At 36.7% G+C, this 15,795-nt stretch overlaps 1 protein-coding gene across 1 annotated transcript; it reads left to right on the top strand.

Annotated features, from left to right (window-relative positions):
• Window positions 1-8,761: 8,761 nt before the first annotated feature.
• LOC119636045 (solute carrier organic anion transporter family member 74D) lies at window positions 8,762-14,471 on the top strand. Its single transcript, XM_038031125.1, has 9 exons — window positions 8,762-9,179; window positions 10,319-10,548; window positions 10,628-10,960; window positions 11,268-11,775; window positions 11,836-12,042; window positions 12,120-12,267; window positions 12,326-12,487; window positions 13,669-13,991; window positions 14,062-14,471. Exons 1-9 carry the CDS (start codon window positions 8,920-8,922, stop codon window positions 14,234-14,236), a joined length of 2,346 nt encoding a protein of 781 aa, XP_037887053.1. The 5' UTR covers window positions 8,762-8,919; the 3' UTR covers window positions 14,237-14,471.
• The last annotated feature ends 1,324 nt before the right edge of the window (window positions 14,472-15,795 follow it).

Raw genomic sequence — 15,795 nt, 5'->3', positions numbered from 1 at the left:
AAGCTTTTACCGAAAATTCATTTATATACAAAAAACTACAGCGAATAAAGCAGTATAGTGCATTCAATAGTCGACCTCGAAGTCTTAACGTTTTTTCTTAAGCTAAAGTGAAAATGAAGCTTACAAGAAAAAGCTAAACTCAGAGGGACGCTTAGGGAGTGAGTCTGCAGCAGTTTGAACAGGAAAAAAAAATCAATTTTAGCTCTCTTTCGTTATTTACTTACAATAATGCATCCTATAGGATGGCCAAGGGGTGCAGGCGGATTAAGCAGCGAAGATGCCTATGACACTAATAGTTTACATTTACCCTATAGCACAATAAAAGTTGTTTTCGTCCCTATTCAATGTCGGCCAAATCGGTTTGTCTTCGGAATTTCTTTCTTTCTCTTCCGTTTTGAAGGGTTACCCCTTGGCTGACCTACACTTTCAGCTTATGACAAGGTGAAAGCTTTATTCAGGTTTAGCCGAATAAAAACACTGTTGTTGTTCTGAAAAGTTTATCATTGAAAGACGAGGCAAGTACTTCTTTGCCTTTGCATTAGACTGGGGGCTTTTGAGGCTCATCTAAGGCAATACTTACCTTAAATACTCCCAAGAGTTGGAAGGATAGCTGCAACAAAATCAAAACATGAAGCGATGAAGATTATAAGCGAAAGGATTTCTTTTAGTAAACGCCATTGAGTTTTTTGAGATTTTCTCTTTGACTTTTTGTTATAGACTGGTTTCTGGACATGGAAAATATTGGTCTCTTTCCTTTTACATATCGACATTTGAATGCTTTTCGCATGCAAAAGAAGCGTAATGAGTCTTGTAACTTTAACATGTTGGCTTCGTAAACGAAGAAATCGTATACAATTTTTAAGTGGTTTAACCCTGAAATCCTTGTTGTAAGAACTTTCAGCATCTTTGCGGTATACTTTTAAGTGTTACTAACGTAACGATAACATTTGTATGCCTATCGTGGCCCATAAAAATAGTTTGCCTATAAAAGAACGGAAATTTTAATTATCGTATTTCTTTTTGTTCTTAAGAATACAAGACATACCTACGAAAGTATGTAAAGTAGATGTTCATTACATAAATTTTTGTATGACAGTTTTATTTAACTGAGAAAAGAAAAATTAAACAAATAGATAATTAAAAGCACAAAAAAAAGAATTCACAAAAATATCATGTTCATGCTAATATTTAACTTATATAATTTCCCTTAACGGTTTATGAAAACATGTAAGCTTTCTTAAATAAATGGTTAGTTAATGATTTAATGTTAGCGATAAACTTAGAGAAGAAAAATTAACAGACAAACAGTGCGTAGTAGCAAAAGGTAGGGAATTTCTGCCGAACAAGTCCAATAGAAAGCCTTTCGCGGCCACAAAAATGGTCAACTACTACCTGCCTGCCGCTGTTCCACTTTTAATTACACTGGTTTACAAAAAAAAAAAAAAGGTTTTGTCCTTTTGAAGAGCAGAACATACTGATTCTGGAAGAGAATTCCCTCCTGATTTGAGTCTCTATTCTAAAATTTCTCTATCGGTTTGCAAGAAACTCAGAAAAAGCAGCGTAATGGTCACGAAAAATGCTCACTTTCGCATCATGCTGAAGAAGATTGCATCTTTTTTTTCTTTGCCTTTGAAGCAACATTTCCCTCCTTTTAATAAGCTGACCCTATTGCTTCAAGATCTTTGAGATCCTCTTCAGAACAAAATATTTGACTAACAGTGTCTTAACGCTTAGTTGGCACGCAAATCCCTTTATGTATCTTCTGAGATTTGGTTCATCTTCATTCAAAGTCACATTCTCATTAGCCCTTGCTACCGGCAATTCTGCCTTGTGACGTAAAGATCTTATAGTCCGCATAGCTATATTTTTTGTATGATTCTTTCCCTCTAAACTATAAAAACGACGAAGGATGCTTGACATGATGTCTTAATCTGCCTACAAGGAATATAGCACTTGACAAATAGTACATGTGGGTGTGTGATCCGTATCTTGCGCTGGCCAAGTTAGTACCAAATATTGAAAATCACATTTTTTCGCCACATAAAGGTTTAGTTGTCGTTGGATCGGTTACAAGAGGGGGTGTGCAAAAATTGCTCCAATCAGTCCAAAGTTTTCAAACCAAGTTAGAATGTCGAAATGCTGTCGGTTAGTCACATTGGTTGAGAAATTTTGAAAATTGAAAACTTTTTTCTTACAACTGTGTCCCAGAGTAAGGCGTTAAAAGGGGAGCGGTCGAAAAAGTGGATCGATCTGAACCATTTTTAATAGCGTTCGTTCTTTGGTTTCGTCAAAACATCTCAAAAATTGCGGCTTACAGCTTAAACACAAATATGCATGGATAGATGTAATACGGGCAGGCAGGCTTAGATCCATTCAGATCCATTACCTATCTTAAGCCCTTCTGCGTGTTTCCTACGTCCGCATTGCATCAAAAGTTGTGTGGGATGTAAACATCATACCAAGTCAAAATATAGGATGTACCGCAGGATTCAAAGCGATACCGTATATACGTAGGTCATAGATTACTTGGAGATTATTTGCTTTGAAAATTTGTAAAAGAGAAAATCCTTCAAGACTTTGTTTTCGAAAATATATTTTCATTGACCGGTAAATTCTACGTCATTGGTGATGGACTTGAGATAGATTGAGCTTTCATTCTTTTCTACTAGTCTATCGATATTTTGATGAGATTTGCTACACTGGCGTATTTTGACCTAAGGAATATTGAAAATAGTTACAGACGGACCGCTTTTTCCACCACTACCCATACGTCTTATATTGAAACGGCCTTAAATGAATAACTGCCGGGTGGGGTAATGGATAAGGGGGCCATGGTCCACAACAAAGTTTTATTGCTTTGAATTCTCATTTGAAATATAAACCTTTTTGCAATTAAAACCGGCAAGTTTTGCTTTGCGCGCTAAAGATATAGGTACGTATATGTAATCTCCGTTCATCTTAGAGGTTCTTTAGAGTTTCTCATCAAAAAACAAACAAAACGACAACGACGCAGTTTTTCTATTATTTTTAATAGCAAGTCAACGGAATAGATAGATATCAGTGAGATTTCGGTGCCATTCATAAAGATCCTACGCAATATTCGTTTGTAAACACAACTTTTACTTATGATAACTGGGCAACCTTTTATGATGTGTTATAAGCTAACTTAGCTTACTGGAGGTCGAAAACCACCAGCAGCCGAAAATTATTACCTTATTTATTTATTTTCGCATTTGATAAGATTTTTGGCGTTAAACCTTAAATTAAACAATGAATGCTTAAGACGTTTATTATCTAAAGATTTAACTGCCGTAAGAACCGATTGAGTTTATCCGAAATAAAATAGAAGAAAAACAAGGAAAAAGCAGAAAATACCCCACCTCTCCCAGCAACTTTTTAAAATAAGGCGTTATAGTGGAAGCGGTTGCAGAAGTGCGATTCGACAGCCGTCATGCTTAGGTCAAAAAACGTCATTGTAACAAATTTCATTAAAAAATCCCAAAAAAATACAACCTGTGCAAAAGAAGCCAAGACAGACGGATGGATAGATAAGCTTAGATCGATTCAGAAAGCGATTCTGAGTCGGCGGGCCTGAGCTAAGATGGATCTGTCTCAAATCCTTCTGTGTGTTGCATACATAAGCACAAACTTAGTACACCCTTGTACTATAGGCGGCATAGTTGCCACGCCACGTATTTTGTTTTCAAAATATGGCTTTATGGACTCTGGAGCACATACCTTTATATGTAAACATTTAAAAGTTAATAAATTTGCATTTATAGTCTTTATTACACCCTACAGCACTTGTGGTAGTAGATTGTATTAAGATCGGTGGGCTGTTGGCAACGCCTGGAACCAAAGCCTTTGATATGATTTAAGCATCTGTCCGTCTGTCCTTCCGTCTGTTTTGTTCTCTTGTGATCAATTCGTAGGCAATAATAATTTTTCAGACCCTAGATCGCGAAGCGGGCACAAGAAGCTGTGTCAGCACTTGAAAAAAGGTCTAATTATAGTTTACGCAACTTGTGGAGTAGAGTAGTTTAGTTTGTGCGGATGGTTTTAACACCTGGAAGGCCTTGACGTACATCATCCTTTTATTATACTGGTCGACTCAAAATCATTTTCTGAGTCAATCCAAGTATGTCTGTCGGTTTGCCTGTCTGTACGTCTGATATCTGTCCATGCACTCCCGTGTTCGAACTACAGGCCGCAACCTTCGAGATGGTTTGATGAAATGTAGTACGCTGACGAGTTTTGGTTCAAAGACGACCGCTATTGAAAACGGTTCGAATCGGATTACGTTTTGGACCCCTTCCCATATAAAGCCTTTCTTTTAATTGTGAGACAGAATGGGCTGTGCCCCGTATCTACCAGTTTTTCTTCTTTAAATATAATCAACCACTCAGGGAGTGTCAGCTATACCTGCAGTAGGGTGATGATTAGAAAGTAGTGGGGAAAACGAGAAAGAGATAGCGAGTAGTTACGATCTAGTACGGTCTACCACGACGCGATTTGAACCGGTAGTCGCGATCCTTATCTACTCGGTTATGCTGCAGTTCATGGTACGTTCTTAGTAACTTAGCTTGTAATTAATACATACACACTTATAGTTTCGACGGCGTTGTAATTGCAGAATATCAGACTATCTCTTACTTAAGAGTCTCTTTAATGTATGTATCAAATAAAATTGTTTGGCGACAAGCTAGAAAAATAAGTGTAACTATAATGGATTAAAAATACAAAAATTTCATAATAAAAGTCGAATTTTTTTAAAATCATTTTTGCGCCTGAAACCTTAGGGTGGCGCTTAGAAAAAATCGAATTTCTTACATATCACAACCTTAAGCGGCTTTGATATTTCCATACAAAAGTAAATGTACAATAAATATTTCATCCCACCTTTTCATTCATGGATCCCAGGGCTTATTTAAAAAGAAAGACCCTTTTTCAGCTCATCTAAATTGGTATTCTTCTAACCTAACTAAATCTCGAGATTGTAATCGTACATACGGCAGGCGTACGTTAATTCATTTCCGCTTTGAGCTCTTTTTCTTCCAACCTTAGAACATTACAATATAAGCTTTAGGTTTCACGAGTGTCAAGACCTCAATCAAAATGTTAAAAACGATGAGATTAACGACTTACAGCAAAATAAATAAAAATTGATAGATAAAGCGTACGTTTAATTTGTGCATTCACGCTTCATCTGATAAAAGCGAAAGCGAAAGGATCACATTTGCTTCTGCAGTTCATTGATATATTTTTTGTTTTGCAATGTGAGTCAGATAAAAATTTTTCTTTTCCTAATGCGCAATTATATCGTACGTTGCACTCTCTCTCTCTCCAGATATAGAATAACACATGCGATATTTGCTTGCTATATTTTGAATAAGAATAGAAAAAAAAAGAAGGCGAGCTACAAAGCATTTCAAGTGCAGACCATCCAAGTTAGAATAGAGATTGTCTACCGTCTTTCTTTCAATTTTACTCGCGTTGTAAGCGACTTTATTTGCGAGTAGCGCATATTAAGTTTGACTTCATGTTTGGATTTGTAAGTGTCCAGAGCGAATGCAGATAGACTCTGAGATCAATTCAGTGACCGATATTGGGTAGAAACGTTAATTTGAAGATGTTGTTCGACAGCAATTTTAAGATCGAAAGATTTTTCATTAGATAATAAGAAAAACGCACACTTTATCGACAACTCACTGCTCGTTACAGCGAGCCGATAATCGACAACGAATCGTGTTTACTCGATATCCACAGCACAATTTAAACTTGACACTAAGGATTATATAACTATCGTCTCGGATCGACAAAGTTTATTATCCGAAACGGGTTAGATTGTTTGTGCGTCAGCCCGTCTTTATGTCCGCCCGAATTAAGAGGCGAGGAGAATTTCTTCTAGATCAAGTGTTTGTCTATTCCCAATAAGTAGGGGGAACTGTCAAGAGAAGTCAATACGAAAACTTCGATCTAATTTTTAGATGACTTCTCTATAATTAGACAAGCTAAGGGGACTAATAATGTTATCGCGTATTTGAGTATTTTACGAACTTTGTTCGAGAGTATCTCCCGCCACGTCTCGTTTTGTCGAAATCAAAAGTTTCGCTATGTTTGCTAATTATAGACGGTTGGCAAAGAGTGGTACCAGGCCGTGTTCATCAACGGAACGATCGTGCCAAACACGAAAGATGCAGCTAAGACTCAAGCAGAAACCTTTAGTTTTTACAAAGCTACAGCGGAAGCTTTCATTTTATTAACTAAGGCTTCAAAACAAAATCATGGCTTGAAGCCTTTATCTTTCACATTTAAGGTTTGATGAATGTTGATCGCGACTTGAAGAGACGATCAAATAGACAACCAACTCTTTATAGACACAGCACCTTATCGTCGTTAAGGATGTGAATAGTTTGTAGAATTTTTAATTTAATGAATCATAGTGACCTATATTTTGTGACCTATACATTGACCATTTACATCGATTAACATACAGTTGTTCGAGTATCAGTCTATTATCTCTTTCAGCTAGCATTGGGAGTAAAAAAGTCATGCAGACATTGAAAACGTGGTAAAATTTCACCCAAGAGAAGTTTGTTTTACTTTTTCTAGTCACTGTAGCCTTTCCAGTGTTAAGTATGTGGATTTGATTTAAAACCTTGCGATAAATTATCTAAACCCTAAACGCAATATCTCGTTTTCTTTATATTCTTCTTCTTCTTGTCGCGATTCAAACAACGGTTCAAGGCAGTTTGTTGTATTTTTGTATAGTTTTTCATTATCTCGCTTCTGATTACGAAATAAGTCAAAGCATTGTTTTCATTAACTAATTTGCATTTAAAATTTAATTTGATCGCAAGAGTTGTATAAAATACCTGAAGAAAAGTTTGAAAGCGAACAGTTTTTAGTATGGTGAGGCATTGCTGAGGGCAGCGCGTTAAGCATTTAATTTTCATATTCATTTCTAAAAGCCGAGCCTTCACCAAAAATATCACTTCCCAAAGGGGGGAATATGTTTATCGGAGATGTTAGAATGTACACATACGCAGTTACGCAAACATTAACCTGCAATTATTTTACAGAAAGTACATATGTATTACGTAACAAATAGAAAGACTATTGTCGGCCCTGGCCTACCGGCAAATACCTTGCCCCACCCTACAGTTGCTCATACAACGAGTCTCCAAAACCAGCTGTTGTAGGGGAATTAGTCGAAAAACTGATGTGATCCGAAGCAATTTTAATAGCGTCCGGCTTCAGTCACGCCAGTGTACCAAATTTCATCAATATATCTCAAAAATTGCGAGCTGTAAGCTAAACACAAGAAAGCAGGACGGACAGACAAGTGTTAGGAAATGACCCTTAATCGACCGGTGTGATAAGACGTAGATCCATGACAAACCATTCGGGTTTTTGTATACGTCCGCACAAACTTAATATAGACTTATACCACAAGTCGTGTAGGATATAAAGACTACAAGTATTTTATTCGAAGTATAGCCCATCGTTGTCTATTTATTTGTTCCACCTGCGGGGAAGTTTGTAGACACCAAGTATTCTGTCGTGAACTATTCGTCCATCGATTTGTTTTTCTCACAAGTGCTTTATCAGAAACACTTGATGTATGCACGTCGGGAGAGAGAAAAAGTGCATCCGCGTTGCTTTTTTTGAATACCGCACTGCTGAGATTAATTCTTGTTAACAGCGTTTGGTACTAGCCATTAATGGACCACATTCTTGCCGTCCTAACAAGCACAGGGCATTGTCCTCTCTTCATATCAATTTTATCCTGCGGTCAGTGGATGGATGGATGGTGGATGGTACTAATGGATCTACTTTTCCACTGGATCGTCTTTTTATACTCAATACGCAATAGGATCACAAAAAGGACTTTTCTTTGCACAAACTACTTGCCAAAAACATATTTGTGTTTAGACTTATTATAACTTTTTTTAAATCTTTCGGTCAAAAAGCATTAAGCAATGATTTATTCAAAGGTAAAACTTATCCTACATAGGTGGAGTTTTATCATTAATTCGCGCAGGATGGAAAAAGAGTGCAGCAAAGTTCAATGAAATTTGATTAATTAATTAATTTATTTGTTTACTAATTTTTGTTTTTTTTTTTTTTTTTTTTTGTTCAGTTCAGAGTTCTTTCAAAGGTTCATTCACATAGGTGTTCATTGACTAAATCTGTACTATTCTTCTTCGTAAGCTTAAGCGTTTATTTTATTATTATTATTATTATTAAAAAACAACAAATACCTGTAACTATAGATGAATATGTCATTATATTGGTGATGATGATGACGATGATGATATCTTGGAGCGTTTTGACTCTTGTTTTCAATGAAAAAAAAAAAAAAAAAAGAAAAAAGAAAAGCATTTCACTAGGATTTATGTCTTTGTGTGTCCATAAGTGGCTTAATTTAAAATAATTTGTTTGTGTCAATAAGAGATAAACACAAGAGACCGTTACCGATCTTACTACGAACGCGGAATCAAACTCGAACAAGAGTACAAGAATTTTCATAATATTAAAAACAATAACAACAAGAGAATATTTCTTTTGCAGATTTATCTTAAAAAGTGATGAGCGAAAAACAAAAACAAATTTTTATGAAAATACTAGAATAGAAGCATAAGCAAGTGCATTACTAGTCCATATATAATATACATATACGATAGTCTTAGTGTGTTTTCGGTAGATAAATAGAGCAAAAGGTAGGAAGAGAGAGAGAGAGAGAAAAAAAAAAGAAGTCGACAGGAGATGATCTGGGTGCTAACGAGATCTACAAACAGTATAAAATAATCGACATTACATTGGCGACTTGCTGTGCTTGCGGATCACAAATTGTTTTAAAGAAAAAAAAAAAAAGAAAAACAAAATTCAATAAAAATTTGTTTTTACGATAAGAAAATGGTTAAAACAAATAATCACGTGGGCCGAGTAGGCGCTGCATCAAATCATAATCAAACAGTCATAGATTTTGAGAAAGATGGTGCGGATGAAAAATTGCTTAAAAATGGTAATCTATCGAGTAATGGTTTAAAAAATGGCGAAAAATCTGAATACGATCGTACAATGACTGAGGATATCAACAAATTGTTACGAGAGATGCCTTTAACGGAAGACATGACTTGTGGATTTTGGATATTTAAAGGAAAATTCCTGCAAAGGTAAATCTTAGTGCTTAAGAAGAACTTGTCGATATCAAATAGGAAAAGGACTTTAGTAGAAAAAAACGGAAAGAAAAACTAAAAATTCTTCCTCCTGTGTAAGTTGTTCGAAAGAAGGACAAAACAAGAGCATTGAAGAACATTGTATTGAAACGAATCTTATCATGATTATTATTTTTTTCAATCCTTTGGAGAATGCCTCCTGCATATATAACACCGTAATGGTTAGAAAGACATAGGCGGCGGCCGTAACCCAGTCGGTGCGTTCCTCATCATTTAATGCTGGCTACGCACTCACAATAGTTGCGATCAAGTGCACTCTGCCGCAGTGAGATTTGAATTCGCGACGAAGAGACGTGAGTGTAGACGTGGGTGTAGATATCCTAAACTCTAACTTAACTAAGCCAATTTTTCTTTTTTGAGATAAAATGTTTCGAAAGACGAAATTTTAGAGATTCGCACCAATTCCCACTAACTCTCAGGCATTAGTTCTCTTAGGTAAATACGTTTGAAAGATCTTATTATGCATCCATATGAGTTTCACGAGTAGCGCAAAAACTGAAAAATCTCATGCGATATTTCTAGATGGTATTTTTCTAAGCAACTTCATGTTGTGCAGGGTACATTAAGGTTGCTCGGATGTATACATTATCCAGAAGGGCTTGATATAGATCCACTTTTTATTGTACCGATCGACTTGGAATCGCTTTCTGTATGCAAGCTTGTCTGTCCGTCTGTCCGTCATCTATTCCTTATGTTCACCCAACAAGTGTCAGTTTTGAGAAATATGATGAAATTTGGTACAGCGACCTGTTTTGTCGAAGGACGAGTAGATATAATTATTTCTGTCTGTATGTCCATCCGATGATCATCCATGCATTTTCGTTTCGAACGATGTTCAGGTCGCGATTTTTGAGATATTTTGATGAAATTTAATACAGCAACGTGTTTTGGCCTAATGACGAAGGGGATTAAAAATGATTCAGATCGGGCCACCTTTTCGACCAATTCTCATATAACCCCTTCCTTTGAAAAATCCTTACGGAGATAAATGTATTAAACAAAGTGACGTAGGGCATTTAATGGCGAGCCGTGGTTTGCGATAATTTTGTATCCGTACGTGTGCTTTATAATTTCAGGTTTGCAAATCAGACATCTTATGTTATTCTTTATGGTCTCGTTGGCTGCGTATTCTCAATGACTTATTCTTACTTCAATGGTACAATAACAACAATTGAGAAGAGATTTAAAATACCCTCTCGGAATACAGGCATCATATCCGTTGGCAACGATATCAGTCAAATGTTAGTGTCGGCAGTATTAAGTTATTACGCTGGAAAGGGTCATAGACCGAGGTGGATAGGATTTGGTAAGAGTTCGAACAACGAATTTCAATCACAAAGTTCTTTAAAAAGTCCTGATTATTACGGGTTTTTTTTTTCTTGAAGGATTATCAACCATTGTGATGTTTTGCTTACTAATGGCTGTACCTCACTTTCTATACGGTCCGGGTGAAGATGCCTTAGCCTTAACCGCGGAATTCGGTGCCATTGCCGATGAAAATGCTACTATAGAAGTTATTGAGGCTCAGCGTTCAAAGACTTTGTGCCGTTCTAGCGACGGTGGTGCGGAATGTGTTCAGGGGGAGGGTAATGTTGCTCCTCAGCTCGTATTATTTTTGGCGCAATTTATTTCAGGTATAGGCGGTTCGCTTTACTACACCTTGGGTGTAGCATATATGGATGATAATACAAAGAAGTCAAAAACTCCAGCTTTGTTAAGTGAGTAGTTAATCTTTTGTCAGCCTTCAATATTAACTAGAATAGGAATTTTCAGCCTCTCAATGTTATCAGAATTATTTGTAAACTTTACAATTACACGAGATTTACACTATTAATAAACCACTTTAATCGGCTTTAGCTTTTATGGCACTAACTAAAGAGATAAGAGATTCTATAGAAAAACTACTTACACGTAGGCTGCGTGCAAGTATAATATTGCAACTAATACACTAATACACCCACACAGAGACGAAAGATAATGTTTTGTATTTTTTTTTTTTTTTTAATGATTTTTCATTTATTTTAGGTTTATCGTACTTCCTACGCATGTTGGGCCCAGCAATAGGCTTGGCATTGGCCTCGTTTTGTTTAAGAGTCTACGTAGCGCCAAATTTGCATCCGGTCATTAAAATGAAAGATCCTCGCTGGCTGGGAGCATGGTGGATGGGTTGGCTTATAATCGGTAGCATGATTCTTGTATCGGGTATATTTCTGACCATGTTTCCTAAACAGCTACCACGTGCAAAGGCCAGACGCATGATTGAAGAAGAGCGTCGCAAGCAAAGGGAAACAATAAAGAATAAATCGCAAAACAACAAAGAGAAACTTACTAATTGCTTGGAGGAAGAGAAGCCCACAGAAGCTAAGGCTTCCTTCAAGGATATGTTGGTCACATTTAAACGCTTGACCACCAACAAAATCCTTATGTATAACAATTTCTCATCTGTCTTCTATCTATTCGGTTACACTCCGTATTGGATTTTTACACCCAAGTACATAGAGATCCAGTACCGCCAATCGGCTTCAATTTCAAAGTAAATTTTTCACGAAATGTTTTTGACGAAGTAAGTGCATTGAAATCACTTGATTTTCAGTTTGGTGACTGGCACCGTAGCCTTGGCTTTCTCTGCCACCGGGGTCTTGCTATCCGGTTTTGTGATCTCCCGTTATAGACCTAGGGCTCGTTATATGGCTGCTTGGAATGTTATTGTTGGCTTCTTAACAGTGGCCGGCTGTATATCTTACGCTTTCATTGGCTGTCCAGGGAATGAACAATCGGTTATTGTAAATATACACGATAGGTACAAATTGGAGGCGTAACTGATCTCTTTCAATGCTCAGTGTAATAATTTCATTTTCTTCTCTCTCATCTTAATAGCTCACTGAGCAATGCCACTACTTGCAATTCGGATTGCCATTGCGATTATGTTCGTTATTCTCCAGTGTGTGGAGAAAACAAAATGACTTATATTTCACCCTGTCATGCAGGTTGTAAAAAAGAACACATAGCCAGTACTGGACAAAAGGTAATCCTGATTGTTCCAAGCCAAAGGCTTATTCAACTATTAACTCCGGCTTCTTTAGTATTTCTACGACTGTAGCTGTATACCGCATGCTAGTATTAACAAAGAAGGAAAATCTACCTACGAGGGCTTAACATCAATGGACTTGACAATTACGGAAAACGATGAGCAAGATATTCAAACCACTACACTAGCTAGTCATTTGCAGTCATTAGATGCCGATGTAAGTATTTATCTTGAAATCAATAAATGAAACAAAGTGATCCATAGACGAAGACCGATTGTACATTACGACTTCACAAAGCGCTTGTATAGTACATGGTACAAGCCATGAATTGCTGCCTCTGTGTTTAGATAAGATTAGAACCGTTTTTGGTGTCTTCAAAAGACAAATATTTTTTCAATGTTTAATGCACGAAATGCCCGAAGAAGTGATGCGTACGCGGTGGTTGAAAAAATATAAATCGAATCTCAAATCTACAGAAATTTAATAGCCGGCACAGCTACAATGCTGCAAAGGTCCGCAGAACTAAAAGCCAAAAAAATGCATCGCTCGTCTCTGTTATCCTTAAAAACACAACGAATCGTAGTGAGTTTCGTCCCAGAGAAGTCTGCTTTGAAAGCATGTGACCATGTACAGAAAAGGAACACATCCCAGCAAACCTGCAAGTGAGAAAGCCTACTTGGAGGAGTATATATATGTAGAGTTGCAGTTCTTCAAAGGGAACATCAGTAAACCATATTAGTTTTTGTAAGCTCCAGCAAACTGTAATATTTACCCCATAAAAAAACCGAATAGACGACTCATAGTTCAAAGCTGCGTAGGTGCAGAGAACAAGTAGCAATTCGACAACCCCTCTTCACGTTTCGAATCTGAGTTGCCGTTTGTATTTTTCAATATCTGCCGACAATCGGCTTGGGAGCGACGGAACTTCTGATCGCTGCGTACGAACTTTACGGGAATATCGGGGTGGCTGTAGTTACCCTAAATCGAATATCACGGAGTCACTAACGAATTAGAGATGCAAGATCGCAGCGCTCGTATAAGCTGAGTTATGCAGGATTGCTTTGCATAAATCATTTATCGCATAGGTTGAATTCCGAAGGTCGTCTATGTCTAGGCAGAACGCATTTTCCCACTCCGTAAATCATCGCGTACCTTAGCCTTTATGGCAGGAATTCATCCTAGAAACGCGTGTCACCGAGCAGAGATAGGCTTCGCTTTGACCAGGACCACAGAAAGTTTGACCAAATATTTGGTACCTCAGAAAGTAAAAGGTCCTCATAACGATACAGGATTGTACTATGTGCATGAGGGCGCCAGCTAATGCTGTTTTGTTTATTTATTTTGGACTTACATCTAAATACAATTTTAAACATCGAACTGTTTCTGGTTATTTGCAGATACCAGGAATCGGTGGACGAGCTATTTCCGGGGCTTGTCCAGTTAATTGCTTTTCTCAATTTGTTACATTTTTGGTTGTCATGTGTTTCTTGAAATTTATTGGCGCCACAGGAAGAGCATCAAACTTTCTAGTTTCTGTACGTTGCGTTCCGGAAAAGGATAAAACGGCTGCAATGGGCTTCGGCATGATGATGATGTCAATGCTGGCTTTTATACCAAGTCCGATATTCTTTGGTTGGGTTTTAGATAGACTTTGCCTGGTATGGGGTAAAACGTGTACAAATAAAGGCAATTGTTGGCTCTACGATCCCGAATCTTTAAGGTAAATATTGAGAGTAAAATTTTCCCAGCTCCGTAAGTGTAGAAGGGAATGATGTGTTCTTTTGATTCAGATACACACTGAATATAACTGCCTCTATGTTTGTTGTACTTGGCGCGCTATTTGATTGTGGCGTGTGGTACTATGTCAAAGATTTGAAAATTTTCGACGAGGAAGTCAAAGAAATTGAAATGAAAATTGTACAACACGAAGAAGATATTAATGCCGAGAAGAAGACGGAAATTTAATGCAATTGAAAGTTAGTTTGTTTTAGATTTAAGTGTTACATATGTGATGTCATTAAATGTATGCATGAGTGTGTGTGATATTTTTGTATGTGTTAAATAGTGAAATATGTACAATGTCGTTGTTAGAGTTTTAAGTATTACCTAAGTATGTAGCGTTATGAACTTTTCATTTTTTCTTGAATTTTCTTTTAATATCTTTTTCTTTATTTTTTTTGTTTTTTATAAAAACCAAATATACGAAAATATGTGTTAATAAAAAGGAAGACTAAAGTTTTGTTCAAAACTATGATATAATTAACAGTAACAGGCAGTATTTGGTTATTCGTGTGCATACCTACGCATACGTGGCAGAGTGTAAAAGAGCAATTTTAGACACAAACCAAGCAAATTGTGATTGACGACTTTGCTAATACCGTTTTAATAATAATTGGTTTACATAACCGTCTCTCCTTCTTACTGAAACTTGCTCAACAACTTTTCTGCCCCTATTTAAGAATATTTCCTCGATTTTTATTTTAAAGTTTTATTCGAGACTAGAACCCTAACAACAATTAACTGACTGCATAGTAAAAGTTTTATAACAGTTTCTCCACACACACCAGACACACCAGAGAGTACGAAAAGCTTCTTTGCAAAATAAGAAAAGGAAGTAAATATTCAGCCATTCCCTGTTAAAAGCCAAGGCACAGAGTTGCTTGTAAAAAATAGTCAAAAAATGGCAGCTCTGCTAAATGGTTAAATGCCCAACTAACAGCTTAAATGGTAGCGTCATTCAGCTATGTTAAACAAAGGGCCAGCTCTGTTAACTGCTTTCTTTCATTCCGGTGGTGTGGGGTGTATAGAATATATAGAATGAAAGGCTCGGCGATTAAAGGGATGTTAATTAACATCGCTGCTACTGTTCTTGATAATAGAAACAACGAAAGTCCGTGAGACTCTGGTATATATATTTTTTTTTTTAGAAACTTCTTAGTTACTCTTATCATCGAACTCTCAAGGCGAATTTCAAAGCTGATATTTTTTTTTGAATAGATGTTGAAAGAGAAGAAAAATCACAATTCACTATCGTGTAGAAAAGTCTGAGCTTTCAGCAAAGCGCTTTTTTAGTTTCTCTTGTTTGTTCACAAATGCGTCTAAAATTATATCCATTAAATTCTGTACTTGCGACAAACTTTGGCATCTGCAGTTATAGTACACTGGCAATGGTATATACTATAAACCAAAGAGGTCGCTGCGTACTCTTTAAAAAGAAACGTTATGAAATAATCGGTTCTCTCCGAATAAGAGCAGAACAAGATTTTCTTATAATTGCAACGAGAATGCTGAATGATTACAACCTAGTATTCCAAGTTAGTGGAATTCTAATTGCAACTTGAAGCAATTCCGCTATAGCGAGCTTATTGTCAGAAACTATTAAGAGATGGTTACTATCGTCACTTACCAATTGGAGTCGACCTTCTAATTGGGATTTTAACTATTTTTTAAAATCCCAAAAAGAATCCAAATATTTAGGTACCATTTCCTGTAACAAACTTTTTCCAAAATTCAAATATTTTTTC

Source organism: Glossina fuscipes, unplaced genomic scaffold (genome assembly GCF_014805625.2).
Source record: "Glossina fuscipes isolate IAEA_lab_2018 unplaced genomic scaffold, Yale_Gfus_2 27, whole genome shotgun sequence".
Taxonomy (NCBI): domain Eukaryota; kingdom Metazoa; phylum Arthropoda; class Insecta; order Diptera; family Glossinidae; genus Glossina; species Glossina fuscipes.
The sequence above is the reverse complement of the archived record's forward strand: the minus strand, read 5'-3'. Positions and strand labels throughout refer to the sequence as shown.

Excerpts from the sequence above, each read along its gene's own strand:
- LOC119636045 (XM_038031125.1), top strand. The coding sequence starts at position 8,920 with ATGGTTAAAACAAATAATCACGTGGGCCGAGTAGGCGCTGCATCAAAT. Across the intron at positions 11,776-11,835 it reads CAATCGGCTTCAATTTCAAA|TTTGGTGACTGGCACCGTAG; the intron begins GTAAATTTTTCA and ends CTTGATTTTCAG. Across the intron at positions 13,992-14,061 it reads TACGATCCCGAATCTTTAAG|ATACACACTGAATATAACTG; the intron begins GTAAATATTGAG and ends CTTTTGATTCAG.